The following is a 19,291-nucleotide window of genomic DNA, read 5'->3' as shown; positions in this document are numbered from 1 at the left end:
AGCTCAGCTACTGCAAAATGAAGCACGAAAGGGCAGGCCAGGGGCAGGGGGGCTCCAGGAGTGGGGAGGGGTCTGCGTAGCCTGTGAGGCAATGCCCAGTGCCAGTAGCCCTGGCAGCTCCCGAGCTTGCCCCGCCACCCGCCCCTGAGTTCCGGCATCAAGGACATGGCTCGGCCCTGCCTGCGCTGGACACCTGCCCCAAACGGCTCTGAACCCACAGAAGATGCCCCTGTGCCTCTCAGACGCCCACAGCGGCAAGGAGCAGAGACTAGACCTGCCTCTCAGGTGGACCCGGCCGGACGCCGGCTCTGGGCGGGGCGGCGCGAGCGGGGTGCCGGGTCGGTCGGGAGGCGCACGTGACACAGCCGCCGGGAGCCGGGCGTTGACGCCACGTCACCCCACCCAGGGCCCCGCGCCCATTGGCTGCCCCTCGGGCCGGGGCGGGGCTCGTCCGGCCCGCGCCCCCGCGGCTCCCGGCGCGCGTCCCCTCCGCCTTGCTCTGCTCACCTGTGAAATGGGATGCTGTCCTCCGGGAAGAAAAGGGTTAACGCGGAGGCGCGCAGCTGCGGCGCCCTGTGCGGGTGCGGCGCGGCAGCAGAGTCCCCGGGAAGGCCAGGGGAGGGGCGCTCAGAGGACCATGTTCCCCGAAGAGCCGCAGCCCCACCCGGCTTTCCCCACCCTCCCCTGGACCCCTGCCCTGCCCAGCTGGTCTCAGGCTGCCCAGTGAAGCAGTGATCTCTTTGGTGGCAGATTCCTCCCCGCTCCCACGACTGGGCCCTACAGGGAGCTTCAGCCAGCCTTCACTTGAGCTGGCTGCGGGTCTCCATTGGGCGCTGCTTCATCACCCTCTCTCCTGAACTGCTGCAGTTACACGCGCATATTGACTGAGCTTGCTCTTTATATATGCGGTATAGGCGGCTACAAGACAAGGAGGCACGTCTGTCTTGACCTTGACTCCAACAGACTCTGCAGGGTTACAGCAGGAAGGAGTGTTCTCATTTTACAGACACCAGAAAGGTGAAGTAAGATGTTCCAAGTACACAGCAAGCAGGTGAAAACCCAGACCTGTTTCCTGACTCTAAGAAACTGGTCTTCAGGCTTCACACAGCACCCCCTCCCCTCCCTGGGAAGGGCTGTTGGAAATTTCAGGGAACTCCCCAGATTCCCAAGGCCTTCTGGGTGCTTGGCTCCTACTTGGTGGGGTGGGGCCTGGGCATCAGGATGCAGGGGGCTGTTCCCCCACAGAAGTTCATCTGGAGGGCCAGGCCCCAAGGGTCCCTGCGCAGGACCACTTGGGAAACAGATGTGGTTTGGAGGTCCCCCGGGGCCTGGCCATCCCTGTTCTGGGTAATTTTCCACCGCAGCCACTTCCGGGAGGGGAACCAAGAGCCCTGCGTGTCCAGTCTGAGCCCCAGGGACTTGGGCCTCCAAAACCTTTCTTGGCCTGGGCAACACCCCCCTTCCAAAGTGCGCCACAAATGTCACTCTGTCAGAGGGTGTGGTCAGACAGGCTATATCTGGAATCTGAGCAAAGCAGTACTCAGGATGGCTGGATTCACTGAGGAGTAGGGGGTGGAGGTGGGGGTCCAGACCTCTGATAAGGCTCCTTGGCTGCCCCCTATCAAGGGTGCCTCTGCTCACTGCTTCCACACTTGCAGCACCTGCATATTAGTATCTCAGTCCACCTCATTAGGACCCTCCCTTGGCACCTAGCTCTGCCCCCAACCCACAGGACCCAGGGTCCTGGTCCAGCTCTCTCCCCAGTCTAGCTGTCTCCTCTGACCTGCCGGGGCCTGTCCTGATCCAGGGCAAGGGGTCCCAGGCCCAAAGCACAGACTGCCCCTACCTCATCCCAGCTGCTCTGGGGACGGGGGGGCTGTGTGAGCTTGTGCTGGTGAGCTCCTAAACTCCGGGTGCAGAGGCCAGCCCACCTTCAGCAGCCGGACTGGGCCCACTAACCCCCAGCCCTTCTGTCAGTCCCACAGCTGGATCTGGGAGGAAACCAGAGTAAGTCAGAGTGGGAAATTCTAGCCTCTTCCAGACTCTTCAGAAGATCTAAAGAAGGAGGGGCAGGCTCATCTCACAGGCCCAGTCGGCCACCGTTACTAACGTCCCAGTCAGCCTATGCGGAGACACCATCAAGCCCCGTTACAGCTGAGGAAACTGAGGAACAGTGTGGTGAGGTAACTGGCCAGAGGGCACACAGCAGGTCTTGGACTGGTCTGTCTTCTAAAGGCCCAAATCTCAGAATGAAGTTTGTCGGGTCACTTCTTGCCCCAAGTTCAGCGACATCTGGGACGGACCCAACCCGGGGCTTCCACTCGGCCCCCTTGCTCAGGGCGGGAGAAGCCGGGGCCTGCGGGAGGGAGCCCCGCAGCAGTCCGCGAGGGGATGGAACGGCCAGGGGGCGGGTGCGCAGGCCAGATCGGAGCCGCCTGACGCTCCCCAGGTTGGGCGGGACGGTCCACCCGGGGGCGGGGTTCCTGCAAGGCTCCGCCCCGCCCCGCCTGCCCCGCAGAACCGCCGCCGGGAACCCAGTTTCCGAGGAACTTTTCGCGGGCGCTGGGCACCACCGAGTTCCGGGCGGGACGCGAACGCGCGGAGCGGCTGCGGCGGGCCCGGCGGACCTCCGAGAGGAGGTGACTGCGCCATGGACGAGCCACCCTTCAACGAAGCGGCCTTGGAGCTGGCGCTGGCCGAGCCGTGCGAGCTGGACGCGGCGCTGCTGACCGACATAGAAGGTGCGTCAGGGCCACTGGGCTCCGCGCACGGGCGGTGCCGGGCCGGGGGCACGGAGGGCGTCGGGGCGCGGCCCGCGCCTCTGTGAGGAGCGCTCCGCGTCTCTGCGCCGAGCGCTGCGGGCCTCGCGGTCCTGTCCCCGCGGAGCTGCCCGTGCCCGCTGGGTCCTGTAGGAGGCTCGGCGCTGAGCACGTGCGCCTCTGGGCGCCCCGGCCCGCACCCCGCGGCCACCGAGTCCTCAGTCGCGAGGCGGCGTTGGCGAGAGCCGGGGACCCGGCGTCGCCGAGGCCCCGCCCCGCCCCGGCCTTGACGTCAGCAGGAGGTTACTCTCGGTCGTTCCCTCCGTCCGGAGAGTTCAGCTCGGCGCCCGCGCTCCTGCGCATGCGCTCCGCGGTCCCGCGGACCCTGACAGACCAGGGCCCGGTTCTCCTAGCTGGCTCCGGGTATCGGTTCGGCACACGTTTATCGAGCGTCTACTGAATACCAAGCCCAGTTCTAGGCACCGGAGGTTCACAGACCTGGGCTCCCCCTTTCCTTGGAAGCACAAACCCACCCTAAGGAAACCCATAAACGGATACTTACATCTGTGGTGCAGCTGGGGCAGGGTGACTGCTTCGGGTAGGGCGGTGGGGTGGGACCTGAGCTCAGCCCTGAGAAGGATGTCTTCCCCGCAGAGGGCACGGCGAGGAGTTGAAGGGGCACAGGTGAGACTGGGCAGGTGGGTGGAAGAGGACTTGGCAGGGAAAGGCGGGAGCAGCAGCGCGGGCCCTCTTACACACCTGGAAACACTGCTCTGGTTGTTCTACAAAGAGGGTGTTGGGGGCGAAGCTGCAGCGGGGCCAGTCAGGAGGCTGTTGCCCACGCCGCACAGAGCACATTCCAGCCTCCGCAGGTTGCCTCCGAGATTCCTATGCAGCTTCAGCCACGTTGGCTACCTTGCACTTGGTTGATGGGGAAAACAGGCCCTGAGCACAGGACCCAAACCTCCCACAGCCTGGATGGACTCATCCATGGAGGCTATGGCCACCCTAGGGTTAGCAAAATGGACACATCTGAGCCAACCACTCTTTGGATGGCTCGCTGGGAACCTAGCTGGTAGGGCCCAAGAGTTGCCAGGTCCCCTGGAGGGGAGTTGAGAGGAGGGCCAGGCAGCGTTGACTCGGGGGTGAGAGCTGAACTGGATCCCAGAGGCAGTGGGATGTTAAGTGACTTGTCCCAGGTCACACAGCAGAGCATGGTAGAGCCAGAATTCAAACCCAGGGTGGGAGCTCCAGAGCCCACGCTCTTAAATGCTGGTCTCCTATTGTGAGTGTGTGTGTGTGTGACACTGTAGAGCAGGGGACTCAGGAGGCTGCTCTATATGGAGGTATGCTGGGGGCCTGGGAGTGGGTCGAAACGGTCATAGGTCACACGGCCACCTCCCCATCCTAGCCCAGAGCCTTTGACTCATGAGACGGAGGACTGGCATCAGGGAGTCTACCCATGGCCCTGAGCCCCACCCAGCCTGGGCATGTGCCTTGGCCAGACTCCGTCATGTGACCAGCGCCCTCACCAGGAGCCCCAAGTCCTGTGCTGCAGGTCGGGCCCTGGCTGCACTGCGCCACAACTCTGGGTGGATCCACCTGCTCCCAGCCTCCTCCTCCTGTTCTTGTTTTGGGGTCCCCTGTGGCCATGAGAGAGGGTGTGTGGGAGCCGCCTTGCATGAGTGCTGGGATTGTGTTGATGCCGTGGAGGGCCTTACCCCCCACTGGTTCATTCACTGCACTATGCTGCTCAGTGATGAAGAGGCGATTGGAGGACGCTGCTGGTCGGGTGGGCCTGATCAAGGGGTGGCCTGGGCCTCCGGTGCATAGCTGGAAGTCATCTCTGCCTGGGCTTCCCAGTTCACTCGTCTTCAAAGTCCAGGTGTCTGCCTTCGGCCCAGTCCCTAAATCAACCACAGGGACCTGGCTTCCTGGGCTCCAGGCCAGCGTGCTCAAAGAGGTACATGGGGGCCAACCTGCCCCCTCAGGCCTCTCCCCACAGTCTCTCATGCCCAGGTCTCTCCCTGGTGCTGCCAAGCATGGGCCCTCCTTAGAAAACAAGCTCAAGATGGCTTACAGCCCTGCTCTGGCCACAGCACATGCCTGCTCAGCTCCCTAACCACCATGGCTGCCCAGAACCCCAAGATACAGTCCCTTGTCTCAGTGCGGTGTTTGAGACCTGTCAGGTGGGCTGGGCCCACCCTCCCATGGTGAGTCCTGTCCCTCCAGGCCCTCCCCATGCCCTGGACACACTCTGCCCCCACATGGCGCTCCTGCCTCATCCTCATGTCCAGAGGTCCTGAGGGCAGAGCCTGGGAGAGGCCTCTCCCCCTGGACATGGCCCCTCTCCATCCCTCTCCTGCCTTGGGTGCCTGGCCCACCTGCCCCAGGCGGCAGGAAGCAGAGGCCCTCCCGGTGTGGCCATGTGCTCTCTCCAGGTTGCAGCGGCTGCTCTGGAAAGCTGGGGTGAGGCCATAAGTGGGCTGCCCATGAGCCCCTGTGAGTTCCAGCCCTCGCACCTGTGAGGGGGTGGGGAGATCCGGGCAATCCAGGGAGGCGGGTGGGCTGGCAGTTGGGAGCTGCCTTCTGCCCGGTGGTCACCTCACTGGATGCACACATTCTAGGTGACCTGCCCAGCCTCAGGTGGGGTCACCACCGGGCAGAGGCCTGGGGTCTGGACTTCGCCCAGCTGATAGGGCAGGCCAGGTGGCAATGACTCTTGGCCAGAGCAAGTGCCTCTGTCCTGTGTCTTGCCAGCCACAGGCCCCGTGGATGTGCCCTTTGACCCTGGGGCCTAAAGGGCGTGCATACCTGCACTTGTGATAGGGGAGGGGAGAGCCTCAGAAATGCCACGGTTATCTCCTCACTGGTATACAGACTGGGGGCAGACATGCCCACTACCCCCACCTGCCGAGCTGAGGTGTGGGGAGCAGCAGGAGGGCCAGGCCCAGTGGGGATTGCCTCCCAGGCCAAGAACATGTTGCAGTAAATCCATCTCTAGCTGGCAGAGGAGGGCCCAAGCCCAGCATGTGTTTCTGGTTTCTGGCCATAGTTGATTGTTTGCTGCACAACCACCTCGGGGCAGCCTCAGAGATGCAAATTAAAGCACCTTCAAGGTTCCAGTCACACAGTTGTGAGGACTAAGGAAAGCACCCCAAAGTAGGTAAAAATGATAAAACCCAGTGCTGGTGATGCTCTGATTAAACGTGACACATTGCAAGGGAGAGTGTAAGGAGGTTTATTGTTCCAGAGAGCAGCCTGGCAGCTCGGAAGCAGTGTGCTGCCTTTGAACCAACACACACACTTCAGAGGGGGCAGTGCCAGGGCTGAGCCTTGGAGCTTCACACTGCCTCCCCTCTGCGTAGCACTCTGCACGCACATCCTGACCTGGGATGAGTGGTGGCAACAAGTTGGGACAGAGCCAGGCTGGCCTCAGGGCTCACTCCTGCCCCTGGCAGGCGGGGCTAGGGGCTGTGGGCTTGGGGGGTTGGCAGGCCTGGGTGTAGGTCTGAGATTCTTCACTTGGCAGTCAGAAGACCTGGGGCACATAGCCTCCCTCTGAGCCTTAGTGGCCTCATCTGGCTAGAGGGCTCATATTCAGGTTCCCCTGGGGCTCTGGCCCCGGGGCCATCTCATTCCAGGAAGAGCGGGCACCCGCCACATCCCCAGGCAGCCCCACACACACAAAGGCACCCTGTGCCCCTGCCGCACACATGATTGGCTGAGGACATGCGAACCTGCCAACTGTGCTTCTCGGGAGGTTCCAGGAGATGCTGGTGGGAGCAGCAGGGCTAGCTGGCAGGGTGCAAGCCCGCTTCCCACTGCTGCCCTGTGCCCTCCCTCACGCAGCCAGAGGTGGAGCGGTGCTGTTGCTTTGTGCTGTCTGCTGCAGACTTTGTGACCTGCTTACAAATACCTTTTCTGCCCATTCCCTGAGAATTGGTGTTCTTAGCTCAGGCGACAGACAAACGTGGGTTGGAACTCCAGCTTTGGGCTGTCTCCTTGACCCTCTTCCTTCTTGACCCCCTCTTCTGCAGTCACACCAGCCTCTTCTTTGTCTTGATAGCACACCAAACTTGCTCCCACCTCAGGGCCTTTGCACTTGCTGTTCCTCCTGCCTGTGACATCCTTCCTCCTGGCCCACTCCCTTCTTTCATTCAGGCCTCTACTCAGATGCCCCCTCCACAAAGAGGCCTGCCCTGACTCCCTCTGTTTCTTCACGATGCTCATCACCTGCACCCCCTTCCTCCACGGATTAGTAGACAGTTGGCCTCCCTCCAACAGAAGCTCCACTGGGAGGTCTTCACGCTCTGTTCCTGCACTCGAACAGAAGCTCCACTGGGAGGTCTTCACGCTCTGTTCCTGCACCCCCAGCACCTGGCACTGGCCAGGCATTTAGGAGAGGGCAGTAGATATTGTCAGAGAAACATCTGAGCTTCATGGGCCAAGCCATATGAAGGAGGTGGTGAGCTCCCTGTCCTAGGAGGCATGCAAGAAGAGTTTGGGGTGCAAGGCCTTGTGTCAGCTCCTGTGGGTCATAGGCTCCTGTGATAGTCAGAGGTGGGCTCCTGTGGGTGGGTGTGATGGGGGTCCCCCAAGGATTTCTGTCATGGCCTCAGGATAAATAGGCCCTAGAATAAAAGGCCCACATCTGCCTTCAGAGGGAGGTTTGTAGGTAGAGCCAGGGAGGGGGCAGAGGGTTTCAGGTTTCCTGTTAGGCCCTGATAGAATCAGGGCAGGAGAGGAAAAGATGAAGCCAGGCTTGGGGAGGGGCAGGTGGGCCCCCTGAGGCTGAGCCCACACCTCCCCTCTCCCCATAGAGTGGGTGCAGGAGCCACGCAGGCCTTGAGTCTTAGGTCATGCGAGTGCTTACTTCACCGGCGAAGGGCCCCACTGTGGGAGCCCTGTCCAGCCTTTCAGGCCCACTGGACTGGAGGGAGCTTCCTTAAACTGTGCACCCTGGAGTGGGGGCTCTCTTGCCTCCTAGAATCCCCTGCTCCAAGGCCAGAGGTGAAGGCTCAGAGAAGGAGAGTGACTTGCCTGGGACTGCACAGCAAGTGAAGGGTGGAGGGAAGTTCTGGCACCCAGATCTGGCTTTAGGAGAGAGTGAGAGGGGGCCCAGTCAGACCGTGAGTTCAGAGGGTGGTGGCCCCTCAACATGCCACCAGATGAACTGCGTCTTCGTTATATCATGTCCCCGAGGCCAGCCCTCCTCTTGGCAGCTGTTCCTGACCCTATCGGCTGTGGGCCTCTCCCTTCTACGTCCTTGGTCTAGATGGGACAGAGCCAAGACATGTGAAATGGGAAACAAAGGGGGCGAGAGAGCATGAGACAGGGAGAGGGACGGTCAGGAGCAGGTAGGCTTGACTCTGGGTGGCCCTGGCCCTGCAGAGGCTCAGGTGTGAGTCAGCCCTGGAATTCAGGCCTCAGTGTCTCCCAGTCTCAAGGTACTCAGGTGAGGTAGGAGCCTTGCCAACACCAATGTCTTGATTTGGGGGGGTGAGGGAGGGTGTGAGCACCCACCAGCTGAGGAGGAAGGGAGGTGGAGAATTCAGTTGTCCTTGGCATCTGCTGCAAGGCCATGGAAGGACCCGGACAAAGAAGGGTGGATATGTGATGGAGAGGAGCCTCCTGGAAAGTGAGAGCCATCGGGGCCAGGGGGTCTCTGCCCCTAACACCCTCTGAGGCTGCAGGACACCAAGAAAGGGTTGCAGGTGGGCTTGGCCGCAGTTGGAGGCTGGCATGAGCCTGGAGTCCACTTGGCCACAAAAGCTGGAGCTGGCAACCTGGGCTGCTGGCCAGGCTCTGTTCATCTGTGTAGAACTCAAACCTTACACAGAAGGGGAGAGGATCTGGGCACCCCTCCAGAGACCCCCAGAGCCTGTCACCCCAGGACTTCCTCACCTTCTGTCCCAGGGACTGGGCTGCCTGTTGGCTTCCCCTGACCCTGCAGTGAATAAATGAGTCAGGTTCACCCCGAGACTGCTGGGGGTGGGGATGTCACTGACCCCGTCCCAGATCCAGGCCCCTCTTCAAAGGGATGTCTGTATGGGGCTTCAGCTCGGGCTCAGCTGTTACTGGCTATCAGTTTGGGGTATGGGTTCCCTTCCTCAGTGTCCCTGGAAAGTGACTGTTGCCAGGGGTTCGTGCGGTGGGGTGTGGCCCATGCTGGGGCGGCCCAGGAAGGGGAGGTCCCCACACCCACTGCCAGGTGGCCCTTAGTCTCACTTAAGCACTGCACCCAGTAACACCTTTACTTGTCCCAGATCTGGCTTTAGGAGTCGGAGCCCAGAGTCGTGCTCGTCCCATTTTCCAAGAGCGAACTGAGGCTGAGCGTGGTCGAGACCAGCTCAGGGTGTCAGAGAGCCAGAGACTTACCTGCGGAGCTGGGGCACCTCTAGCCCCTCGTTCCACCTCTCTTCTCTGACTTGACCGCCAGTAACCCCTGCAGACGTCGGCGCCTAGTGGGTTAAGGGCCAGCGTCCGCTAGTAACCCCGGCCCCCATGCGGCGCCGCGGGGCGCAACCCGAGCCGCGTGCCGTGGGGGTGGGGCGGGGCCGGGGCGGGGCGCCAGGAGGCGGTGGCGCGGCCGCTGATTGGCCGCGCGCGCTCACCCCATGCCCGGCCCGCCGCTACGCGGGGCGGGGCTGGCCAGCGGGGCGGGGCGGGGGCGGGGCCGGTATCGGGGGCGGGGCCGGCGGGTAGCTCTGTCGCTCAGCGGCTTTAAAGTGCGCCGGCTCCGCAGGTGAAGTCTGTGCTCGGAGACCGGCAGGCCAGCCGCCTGGACGCCCCGAGGGGCGACGGGCCCGGGCCGCGGAACCATGGACTGCACGTTCGAAGGTATTTTTTGGAGGCCTCCACCCCTTTATTATAGAGCTTTCATTTCCTCAGCGGGGTTCCATCCTCGGTGCCCTGAGGGGAGGTGTACACACTCCCTGCTCTAAGAAGAGTAGGCTCCCCACGCCCACGTCCGGAGTAAGGGGGTGGCTTTCCCACATCTGCTCCAAAGCGGGGAGGACCACTTTTCCTGGAGCTCCCTTTTGGGGGCACCTTGGGCTTGACAGACAGTGGGAGCCCTAGGTCAGCCAGTTTCGTCTCTCGGCCTCAGTTTCCTCAACTATCAAAGGGGCTCGTGAGGCCTGGGGTAGGGGGTCCTGCGGGAGAAAGCACTGTGCACTATGACCTGTGCAGACCTGGAGGGCCTGCCAAGTGTTTGTGTTTGAGGACAGGAGGGCTGAGCCTGGCACCCACCCCCACCCCATCCTCCCTTGTGCTCTCCTGGCAGCCTGGGTCGTCCCCTGCAGTCACTTTCCTGCCTGGCACCTGTCAGTAGGAGGGACTCAGGTGACCTTGAGGCCCCACTCCGTGCAACTGTCCTGTCACAAAGTGTTTTGTCAGTCCTGTACAGATGGGGAGACTAAGGGCTGGTGAGAGGACACTTTTGCCAGAAGCCCAGGCTGGGGGTCTGGGGGACACCTGGGGCTCCCAGGGTTTGCTCATGGGTCCTGCAGAGCACTTTGACCCAGTGGATGACTCCTTCAGTGGGTTAGAGGGCCCTGGACTGACCCAGCCAGGCTGCTGGTTGCCAGCTGGGGGAGAGGGCTTGTGGCCAGTTTGGGCTGCCACGGGCCATGTGTCCAGTCTGTATGAGGAGGAGAGTCAGGACAGACGGCATTGGCTTTCATTGAGGGGAGACTGAAGCTTGAATGGCCGGTCCAGAGCTGCTTGGCTGCAAACAGAGCCTGGGCTTGTGCCCAGAACATTCAGAGACACACTGGTTGGCACACATATGGCCAGCGGTTGACTCTGCCCCAAGTCTCGGTTTATTGCACAGAGAAATGGGTTGGCAAAGGCAGCTCTGAATTGAGCGGTTGTGGACCTCTGCTTCGGGGGCCGCTGGCATTGTCCAGTGTCGCAAGGCTGTTTGATGCACTGGGCAAAGCTCCAGATGTCCCGGGTATCTGTGAGCGTGGGCTCCTGCGGGTGGCTTTTTGTTTCTGTGGCGTTGCTCCCACGTGTACACTGTGTCGGGGGTGGGGCGTGAAGACACACAGCACCTGCTGCACTGCTGCTCACAGCTTTTCCTCCTCCCCGCAGACATGCTTCAGCTCATCAACAACCAAGACAGCGACTTCCCGAGCCTATTCGACCCGCCCTACGCCGGGGGCGGAGCAGGGACCACAGACCCTGCCAGTCCCGACGCCAGCTCCCTGGGCAGCCTGTCCCCACCTCCTTCCACGATGAGCTCCTCACTTGAAGGCTTCCTGGGGGTGAACAAGGCGACACCCCCACCCTTGTCCCCTCCCCAGCCTGCGCCCACCCCCCTGAAGATATACCCATCTGTGCCTGCCTTCTCCCCGGGGCCTGGGATCAAGGAGGAGCCAGCGCCCCTGACTGTCCTCCAGCCCACCACCCCCCAGCCCCTTCCTGGAGCTCTCCTGCCGCAGAGTGTTGCGGCCACCACCCCACCGCAGTTCAGCTCTGCTCCCATTGTGGGCTACCCCAGCCCTCCAGGAGGTTTCACAGGTAAGGAGGGCGTGTGGAGGTGGGAGTCAGGTGCTTTTGGTGGAGGAGTTTGCAGGCTTTAGCAGTCGGGCCCCTGCTCTGTGGCTGGAGGCGCCTGCTCACCAGTAGTTCTCGGGCTCCTGTGGACGAAGCACTTCTCTCGCTGCCCGGGGTCCACACCAGCTGCCCTTCTGCAGAGTGATTCTTGGCTAGGAGGCTGGCATACTTGCATCAGAGCCCTGGGCAGAGCCATCCAGATAGGAACCCACGGCCACAGGGGTAGTGACTCATCCCGGGTCACATGGTGATGAGGACCTGGGGGACGGGTTGGAAGTGGGTTGCGATAGCCTGTGTCCTCAGCCCCAGCCTTCATCTCTGCAGGGACCCCTCCGGGGAGCAGCTCGCAGTCACTGGCTGGCCTGCCACTGGCTTCCCTGCCAGGGGTCCCGCCCGTCTCCTTGCACAGCCAGGTTCAGAGTGCGGCCCCCCAGCAGCTGTTGACAGCCACAGCCACCCCCACGGTGGCCCCTGGAGCAACCTCTGTGACCTCCCAGATACAGCAGGTCCCGGTGAGGCGGTCTGGCTGGCATCAGGGAGGTGGTAGCCCTGGGCCCAGACCCATAGCCCACGGCTGAGGCCCCTCCTGTCCTTAGGTCCTGCTGCAGCCCCACTTCATCAAGGCCGATTCGTTGCTCCTGACGACCGTGAAAACAGATGTGGGAGCCCCCTTGAAAGCGGCAGGCATCCGCTCCCTGGGCCCTGGCACTGCTGTTCAGGCAGCGCCCTTGCAGGTAGGGGGCTTGGGCAGGGTGGGGGTGGGTGGCTTGGGTGGGGTGGGGGGCGGCGAGGTTTGCTCACATGTCCACCTGCTAACTCTGCCTGGCCCTGCAGACCCTGGTGAGTGGCGGGGCCATCCTGGCCACAGTGCCACTGGTAGTAGACACTGACAAGCTGCCCATCAACCGACTTGCCAGTGGCAAGGCTCCAGGCTCGGCGCAGAGCCGCGGCGAGAAGCGTACAGCCCACAATGCCATCGAGAAACGCTACCGCTCTTCCATCAATGACAAGATCGTTGAGCTCAAGGACCTGGTGGTGGGCACCGAGGCCAAGGTGTGGGCTGAGGCCCTAACAGGGTGGCTCTGGGCAAGCAGGCACCTGGGAGGAGGAGGAGGAGGAGGAGGATGGGGCTGGGCAGACAGTCCTGGGGCCCCAGCCTCCTCGGGCCTGGCAGCTCTGTTCAGGTGAGCTTCAGGGAAGCCCCGGGTGGCACAGGCTCTTCCAGGTGCTGGGGATTTAGCAGAGGACAGACAGAGATCCTGCTGTTGAGTAGCTGATGTTCTAGCAGGGTGCGGGGGTGCCAACAGACCTGGGTTGGGGTACGCCAGGTGGCATAAGTGCTGTGCTGGAGAGAAGAGGGATGGGGGAAGTTGCAAACCTAAGTTGGGTGGTCCGGGAAGGCCTCACAAAGGTGATGTGATGTGTGAACAGAGGCCTGGAGGAGGTGAGAGAGTGAGGCATAAGGTGGAGTGATGTTGACAGCAGCCAGCCAGGTGCTGTTGTCTGTATCTTACTTACCTGGGCGGCAGGTTCTAGGGGAGGAATGTTCCCAGGGAGTAGGAATAGCAGATGCAGATCTCCTGAGGCGATTGTGTTGCAAAGCAGCCCTGCCCTCTCGCTTCAGTGCCAAGCTCTCTGGCCTGACCACTTGTGCCATCTCCCTCCCACCCCACCCCTGCAGTTGAATAAATCTGCCGTCTTGCGCAAGGCCATCGACTACATCCGCTTCCTTCAGCACAGCAACCAGAAGCTCAAGCAGGAGAACCTGAGTCTGCGCACTGCTGTCCACAAAAGCAGTGAGTGCTGGCCCTCCCTGGCTCGCAGCTCCCCCAGGTCCTGAGCTCCAATTTGGGGTGAGGTGGGGTGTGGAGCTCACTCCAGCCTGCTCCTCTCTGGCCCACAGAATCACTGAAGGACCTGGTGTCGGCTTGTGGCAGTGGAGGTAGCACAGATGTGCCCATGCAGGGCATGAAGCCAGAGGTGGTGGACACCCTGAGTCCACCCCCCTCAGACGCCGGCTCGCCCTCCCAGAGCAGCCCCTTGTCCCTTGGCAGCAGGGGCAGTAGCAGCGGTGGAAGTGGCAGTGACTCGGAGCCTGACAGCCCGGTCTTTGAGGAAGGCCAGGTGGGGCCTGCAGTGTTGTTTCCTTCTTGTCATCCAGCAACTTCCTCCGAGCCCCAGGACTGGATCAGGTCCCTCACACATCCCACCTCCCCTTTTATAGACAGAAGAAAGACAGGGCTGAGGGGTTCCCACAGTAAGGCAGGGGGCAGAGTTGACCCCTCCTTCCTGGAGCTGTGCTCTCTGGGTCATGCTGCCCTGTTCTCACTGCCCTGCCCACCCCCACAGGTGAATCCAGAGCTGCTGCCCGCTCCCCACAGCCAGGGCATGCTGGACCGCTCTCGCTTGGCCCTGTGTGCGCTCGTCTTCCTCTGTCTCTCCTGCAACCCCTTGGCCTCCCTGCTGGGTAGCCGGGGTCCTGCTGGTCCCTCCGACACCACCAGCATCAACCACGGTCCCAGGCGCAGCATGCTGGGTGCTGAGGGCAGAGGTAGGGTGGTAGGAGGGGGGCTCTCGCAGAGGTGGATCCCGTCCTGTGGGCTTGGGGCTCTGGATTTCCTGGGTGCCCAGCCTCTGTGTCCCCAGCTTCTGTCTGCCCCCAGATGGTCCTGGCTGGGCCCCGTGGCTGCTGCCCCCACTGGTCTGGCTGATGAATGGGCTGCTGGTGCTCTTCTCCTTGGCACTTCTCTTTGTCTACGGAGAACCAGTCACTCGGCCCCACTCATGCCCCGCCGTGCACTTCTGGAGGCATCGCAAGCAGGCCGACCTGGACCTGGCCAGGGTAAGTGGCCAGACCCTGGGGGATGGGAACAGGCAAGGCTGGGACCCCGAGCAGTGTCTGGGAAGGTGCTGGGCATACCGTGGACCTCCCCTGTTCTCCCCACTCCTGACTACCCCTTCGACTCCTGTGGACCCCTGGGGGCCCAGCCTGTGCTGCTGGGGATGGTGTGGTCCTCACGGGAGGCCCAAGGTGGAGGAGTAGCACAGCCCCACGTTTCTTACCTGAAAACCCCTCACCCCCAGGGGGACTTTGCCCAGGCTGCCCAGCAGCTGTGGCTGGCCCTGCGGGCCTTGGGCCGGCCTCTGCCCACCTCCCACCTGGACCTGGCCTGCAGCCTGCTCTGGAGCCTCATCCGCCACCTGCTGCAGCGTCTCTGGGTGGGCCGCTGGCTGGCCGGCTGGGCAGGGGGCCTACGGAGGGACAGGGCCCTACAGGCAGATGCTCGCACCAGCGCCCGTGACGCAGCCCTCGTCTACCACAAGCTGCACCAGCTGCACACCATGGGTATGCAAGCGAGGGCTGGCCCCCCGGGGTCCTGCTGCCTCCACACCACCCTTGGCCTCACGCCCTCTTATCTTCCAGGAAAGTACTCAGGTGGGCACCTCGCTGCTGCCAACCTGGCGCTGAGTGCCCTGAACCTGGCTGAGTGTGCGGGAGATGCTGTGTCTGTGGCCACGCTGGCTGAGATCTACGTGGCCGCTGCGCTCAGGGTCAAGGCCAGTCTGCCCCGGGCCTTGCATTTTCTGACAGTGAGTAGGTGGTGACCAGTGAGGGCTCTGTGGATAGGTGAGGGCTGCACAGAAAGGCACGTGGTTCTGGGGGCGGCTGTGGGCCCGCTGTGGTCTCAGCCAGGTTTCAGTTTGATGGCCCGTTCCTTCCTTCCTCAACAGCGCTTCTTCCTGAGCAGTGCCCGCCAGGCCTGCCTGGCACAGAGCGGTTCAGTGCCCCTTGCCATGCAGTGGCTCTGCCACCCTGTGGGCCACCGTTTCTTCGTGGATGGCAACTGGGCCCTGTGCAGCGCCCCGAGGGACAGCTTGTACAGCGTGGCTGGGAACCCAGGTGCCTTCTCTCCCTGGGCCCTTCCCCGTGCCCACCCCTTTCCCCACAGCTGGCCGCCTCCTCCATCCCCCGTTCCCATTCCTCATGCCTATCCCTGGTCAGTCTCTTGTCCCTGCCTCTCTGCTGTCCTGGCCCACCCTGGCGGCTGCCCTGCCATCTGGTGTGGCTATGGGGATGTGCTGATGGGGAGGCCAACCTGGGTCTGTCTCAGCTGGGGCTCTTCAGAGGCAAACAGAAAGACAGGGGGCGGGGGGCCAGGGGTCTGATTCAAGAGGTGCTCCAGACAACATCACAATGCAGTGAGGAGGTCGGGCAAGGGCGTGCATCCCAGGTGGGTTATCCTGTCCACAGGCGGGCGGAGTGTTTATCTACCAGCTTTCAATTGTCTCAGAGCCAGGCCCTCCCGTGCCCAGAAAAGATCCCTAGTGCAGGGAGGTGCCTGTGCACAGGAGGGGTGGGGCCATTCTCGCCCCTCCACTTGCTCACTCTTCTCCACAGTGGATCCCCTGGCCCAGGTGACTCAACTGTTCCGTGAACATCTCTTGGAGCGAGCACTGAATTGTGTGGCCCAGCCCAGCCCCAGTCCTGGATCAGCTGAGGGGGACAAGTGAGTGTCTCTGTGCGCCTCAGCAGGCCAGAGCCCCCGTCCAGTGGAGCCTGTGGGTGGCCAGAGCTGGGCCACTATGGCCTTAGGTGCATTTCGGTTCCTCTCTGGGCCTCAGTTTCCCTGCATTTCGGTTCCTCTCTGGGCCTCAGTTTCCCACCGGCCCGGCACGAGGGGATGGAGGCTCTTGGAGGAGCCAGGAGGCCAGGCTGCGCTGTTCGCAGAGGTGAGGACCCCTGCCAGCCATCCTGACCGCCCGTCCTCTCCTGCCACAGGGAGTTCTCAGATGCCCTGGGGTACCTGCAGCTGCTGAACAGCTGTTCGGACGTGGCCGGAGCTCCTACCTGCAGCTTCTCCATCAGCTCCAGCATGGCTGCCACCCCCGGTGAGCCCCTGACCTGTGATGCCCTCAGCCCCAGCGCCAAGCAGCTCAGCCTTGGGTGCAATATGGCTGAGTTTCTGCCTCCTGTGCCCCCTTTGCAGGCACAGACCCGGTGGCCAAGTGGTGGGCCTCTCTGACAGCTGTGGTGACCCACTGGCTTCGGCGGGATGAGGAGGCAGCCGAGAGGCTGTACCCATTGGTGGAGCACCTGCCCCGTGCCCTGCAGGAGTCCGAGTGAGCACAGGCTGCATGCTCGTGCCCTACCCCCAACCCTGCCCCCAGCTTTGTTCTATGTCCTTGGGGTCTCACCATGCTCTTCCCATGAAGCCAGAACCAGTGCAGAGGGAGGTCCAACCATGACACTTCTGCCTTGGCCCCAACAGGAAACCCCTGCCCAGGGCGGCTCTGCACTCCTTCAAGGCTGCCCGGACCATCCTAGGCCGTGGGAAGGCTGAGTCTGGCCCAGCCAGCCTGGCAATGTGTGAGAAGGCCAGTGGGTACCTGCAGGACAGCCTGGCCACCACACCAGCTGACAGCTCCATTGACAAGGTAAGGGCTGGGGCCAGGGGCCTGGCCCGTCTCAGGGGCCTTGGCCTTTCCACTCCCTGGATGGTCCCCCTTGGGCTGCAGAAGACTGCAGGGTCAGCCCAACAGCACAGGACGGGGGACCCAGCCGGCCTTGCCTTCTGGCTAAGGCTTGGGTCCCGGGGAGAGTGGCTGCTCCCTCTGGCCTCAGTGTTGCCCTCCTAGGAGGAGGGTGGGGTGAACATGTGGCAGGGCCCTCCTTGGAGGCTGCCGCGCAGGCCGGCGGGGGCGTGGGGCCTGGAGAGCGGGCGGCCCCGCGGTGCATTGCTGTTGCATTGCATGTGTGAGGCGGGTGCAGTGCCTCGGCAGTGCAGCCCGGAGCCGGCCCCTGGCACCGCGGGCCCCCTAGCCTTCTCTCCCACAGCCAGAGGCCCTGACCCCTGCCCTGCCCTACCACCACCCCCAGGCCATGCAGCTGCTCCTGTGTGACCTGCTCCTTGTGGCGCGCACCAGCCTCTGGCAGCGGCAGAAGCTGCCGGCACCCACCCAGGCCTCTCAGGGCCCTGGAGGTGGGGCCCAGGCCTCTGCCCTCGAGCTTCGTGGTTTCCAGAGGGACCTGAGTGGCCTGAGGCGTCTGGCACAGAACGTCCGGCCTGCCATGCGGAGGGTGAGTGCCCACAGAGTCCTGACTTGTGATGGGGACAGACATGAGGTGTCTGAAGGGAGTGGGGCCTGACCTGAACCTCTCCTGGTTCCTCCTGCCCAGGTATTCCTACATGAAGCCACTGCCCGACTGATGGCAGGGGCCAGCCCGGCGCGGACACACCAGCTTCTGGATCGCAGCCTGAGGAGGAGGGTCGGCCCCTGCAAAGGAGGTGAGAAGGCCGGCTGGCCCAGGTGGGAAGGGTCTCAGGCCAGGTGAAGGCTGCAGAGGGAGACCGTAAGACACACAGGAGCCTTGGGACTTCGATGGGAGCCCTAACCTGAGACTCGGGGGAAACTGTCCTTTGTGGAGCACTCGCTCTGTGCTCCAGGGGAAGCAGCGGAAGGGACCAGCTAGCTGCATGGCAGCCCAAGACCAAAGGCGTGGGGGCGCAGGCAGGACCAGGCGGCAGGGGCGGGGCCGGGGCCTGAGCCCCGCCCCTGGCGCGGCCCCGCCCCTGACGTGCTCCCGTGCGCGTGCGCAGGCGGAGCGGCGGAGCTGGAGTCGCGGCCCACGAGGCGGGAGCAGGCCGAGGCTTTGCTGCTGGCCTCCTGCTACCTGCCGCCCGGCTTTCTGTCGGCGCCCGGGCAGCGCGTGGGCATGCTGGCCGAGGCGGCGCGCACGCTCGAGAAGCTCGGTGACCGCCGGCTGCTGCACGACTGTCAGCAGATGCTCATGCGCCTGGGCGGCGGGACCACTGTGACCTCCAGCTAGACTCCTGCCGGCGGGCCTGCCCTAGAGCCCGGTCTCCGTATCAGCGGCCGAGAGCGACGCCGGAGTTCCGGGGCTCACGCCCAGTCCACGGACTGTGCGGCCCCTGGGGGGCTGGAGACCCTCGGAGACGTCTGCTCTTGACCTGCGGGCCTACCCAGCCCGCTCCCGCACTCGGCGCGCGGTGGCCAGGATAGTGCTGGCCTCTGGTGGCCGGCTGGGGAATTACCGGGGCCTGCCGCCGCCGGATGTCACGTGCTCCCAGTGACACCGCTCCTGGGTGTCATGGACCCCCAGTCCGCAGCTTTCCCCCTCCCTCCAGAGAGAAGAGAGGGGTGCATTTCACCGAGCCGAGGGACCCTACCCCCTATGCCTCCCTCTCATCTAGGGAGACCTGTGCATAGTGTAGATCGGAGTGCACCAGCTTCCTGGCCTCCAAGGCTCAAGCATTACTTTGCCTTTTGCAGACTTTATTTTCATAGGTTGAGAAGTTTTGTACAGAGAATAAAAAATGAAATTATTTATAATCTGGGTTTTGCTCCTTTGGGGAGAGGCTAACCAGAGGGGATTCTTTGGGCCTTCTGTCCCTCTAGCACCCAGGCAAAGGCTTCTCGTTGCCACCTGCCCTTCTGTGTTTGGGAGGCCTGGCTTTATTCCCTCCAGCTGACCTGGGCCCTGGCGCGCGCTCTCATCTCCTAACCCTTAGGGCCCTTGTGGTCTCAGCTTTTCCTTTTTGGTTCCTCTCCCAGCTTCTGCCCCCTTCAGGTCCAGGAATGATATGTTCTTGGGAATCTGTGGTGACAGGAGGAACTACAACCTGGGTCTTCCTGTGTGTCTGGGTGTGTCACCTGCCTAACCCTTGTCCCCTCATCTGAGGCCACACAGCTGTGGCAGGGCAGCAGGGGCTTCTCTCCTTGACAGCTCATTCCTGTTCCAGAGCCCGCCCCTAAAGCCTGGACCCTCTCCCAGGAAAATCTGGTCAGAATCCACGGGCTGCAGAATTCCAAAACAATCGTTGTATCTTTATTGACTTTTTTTTTCTGAATGCAATGACTGTTTTTTTTTTTTTTTACTCTTAAGGAAAATAAACATCTTTTAGAAACAGCTCGATACACACAATCTTCAGTGTGAAGCAATATAC

General features: G+C 62.6%; 1 protein-coding gene across 3 annotated transcripts; it reads left to right on the top strand.

Moving 5' to 3' along the window:
- Positions 1-2,497: 2,497 nt before the first annotated feature.
- Positions 2,498-19,254, top strand: SREBF1 (sterol regulatory element binding transcription factor 1). Of its 3 annotated transcripts, XM_055576313.1 has the most exons (21): positions 2,498-2,800; positions 3,228-3,231; positions 9,558-9,602; positions 10,860-11,288; positions 11,649-11,836; positions 11,921-12,058; positions 12,159-12,377; positions 13,006-13,120; positions 13,228-13,448; positions 13,674-13,875; positions 13,988-14,166; positions 14,409-14,670; positions 14,749-14,915; positions 15,057-15,225; positions 15,724-15,832; positions 16,105-16,214; positions 16,313-16,445; positions 16,595-16,760; positions 17,203-17,403; positions 17,503-17,611; positions 17,924-19,254. In XM_055576313.1, the coding sequence occupies exons 1-21, from the start codon at positions 2,651-2,653 to the stop codon at positions 18,151-18,153; spliced, it is 3,546 nt and encodes a 1,181-aa protein (XP_055432288.1). In that variant the 5' UTR covers positions 2,498-2,650; the 3' UTR covers positions 18,154-19,254. The 3 variants fall into 3 exon arrangements, with proteins under 3 accessions (XP_055432288.1, XP_055432286.1, XP_055432287.1); XM_055576312.1 differs by lacking the exon at positions 3,228-3,231 and having other exon boundaries at positions 2,609-2,741; positions 9,508-9,602; XM_055576311.1 differs by lacking the exons at positions 3,228-3,231; positions 9,558-9,602 and having other exon boundaries at positions 2,499-2,741.
- The last annotated feature ends 37 nt before the right edge of the window (positions 19,255-19,291 follow it).

Source organism: Bubalus kerabau, chromosome 4 (assembly GCF_029407905.1).
Source record: "Bubalus kerabau isolate K-KA32 ecotype Philippines breed swamp buffalo chromosome 4, PCC_UOA_SB_1v2, whole genome shotgun sequence".
Taxonomy (NCBI): domain Eukaryota; kingdom Metazoa; phylum Chordata; class Mammalia; order Artiodactyla; family Bovidae; genus Bubalus; species Bubalus kerabau.
The sequence above is the reverse complement of the archived record's forward strand: the minus strand, read 5'-3'. Positions and strand labels throughout refer to the sequence as shown.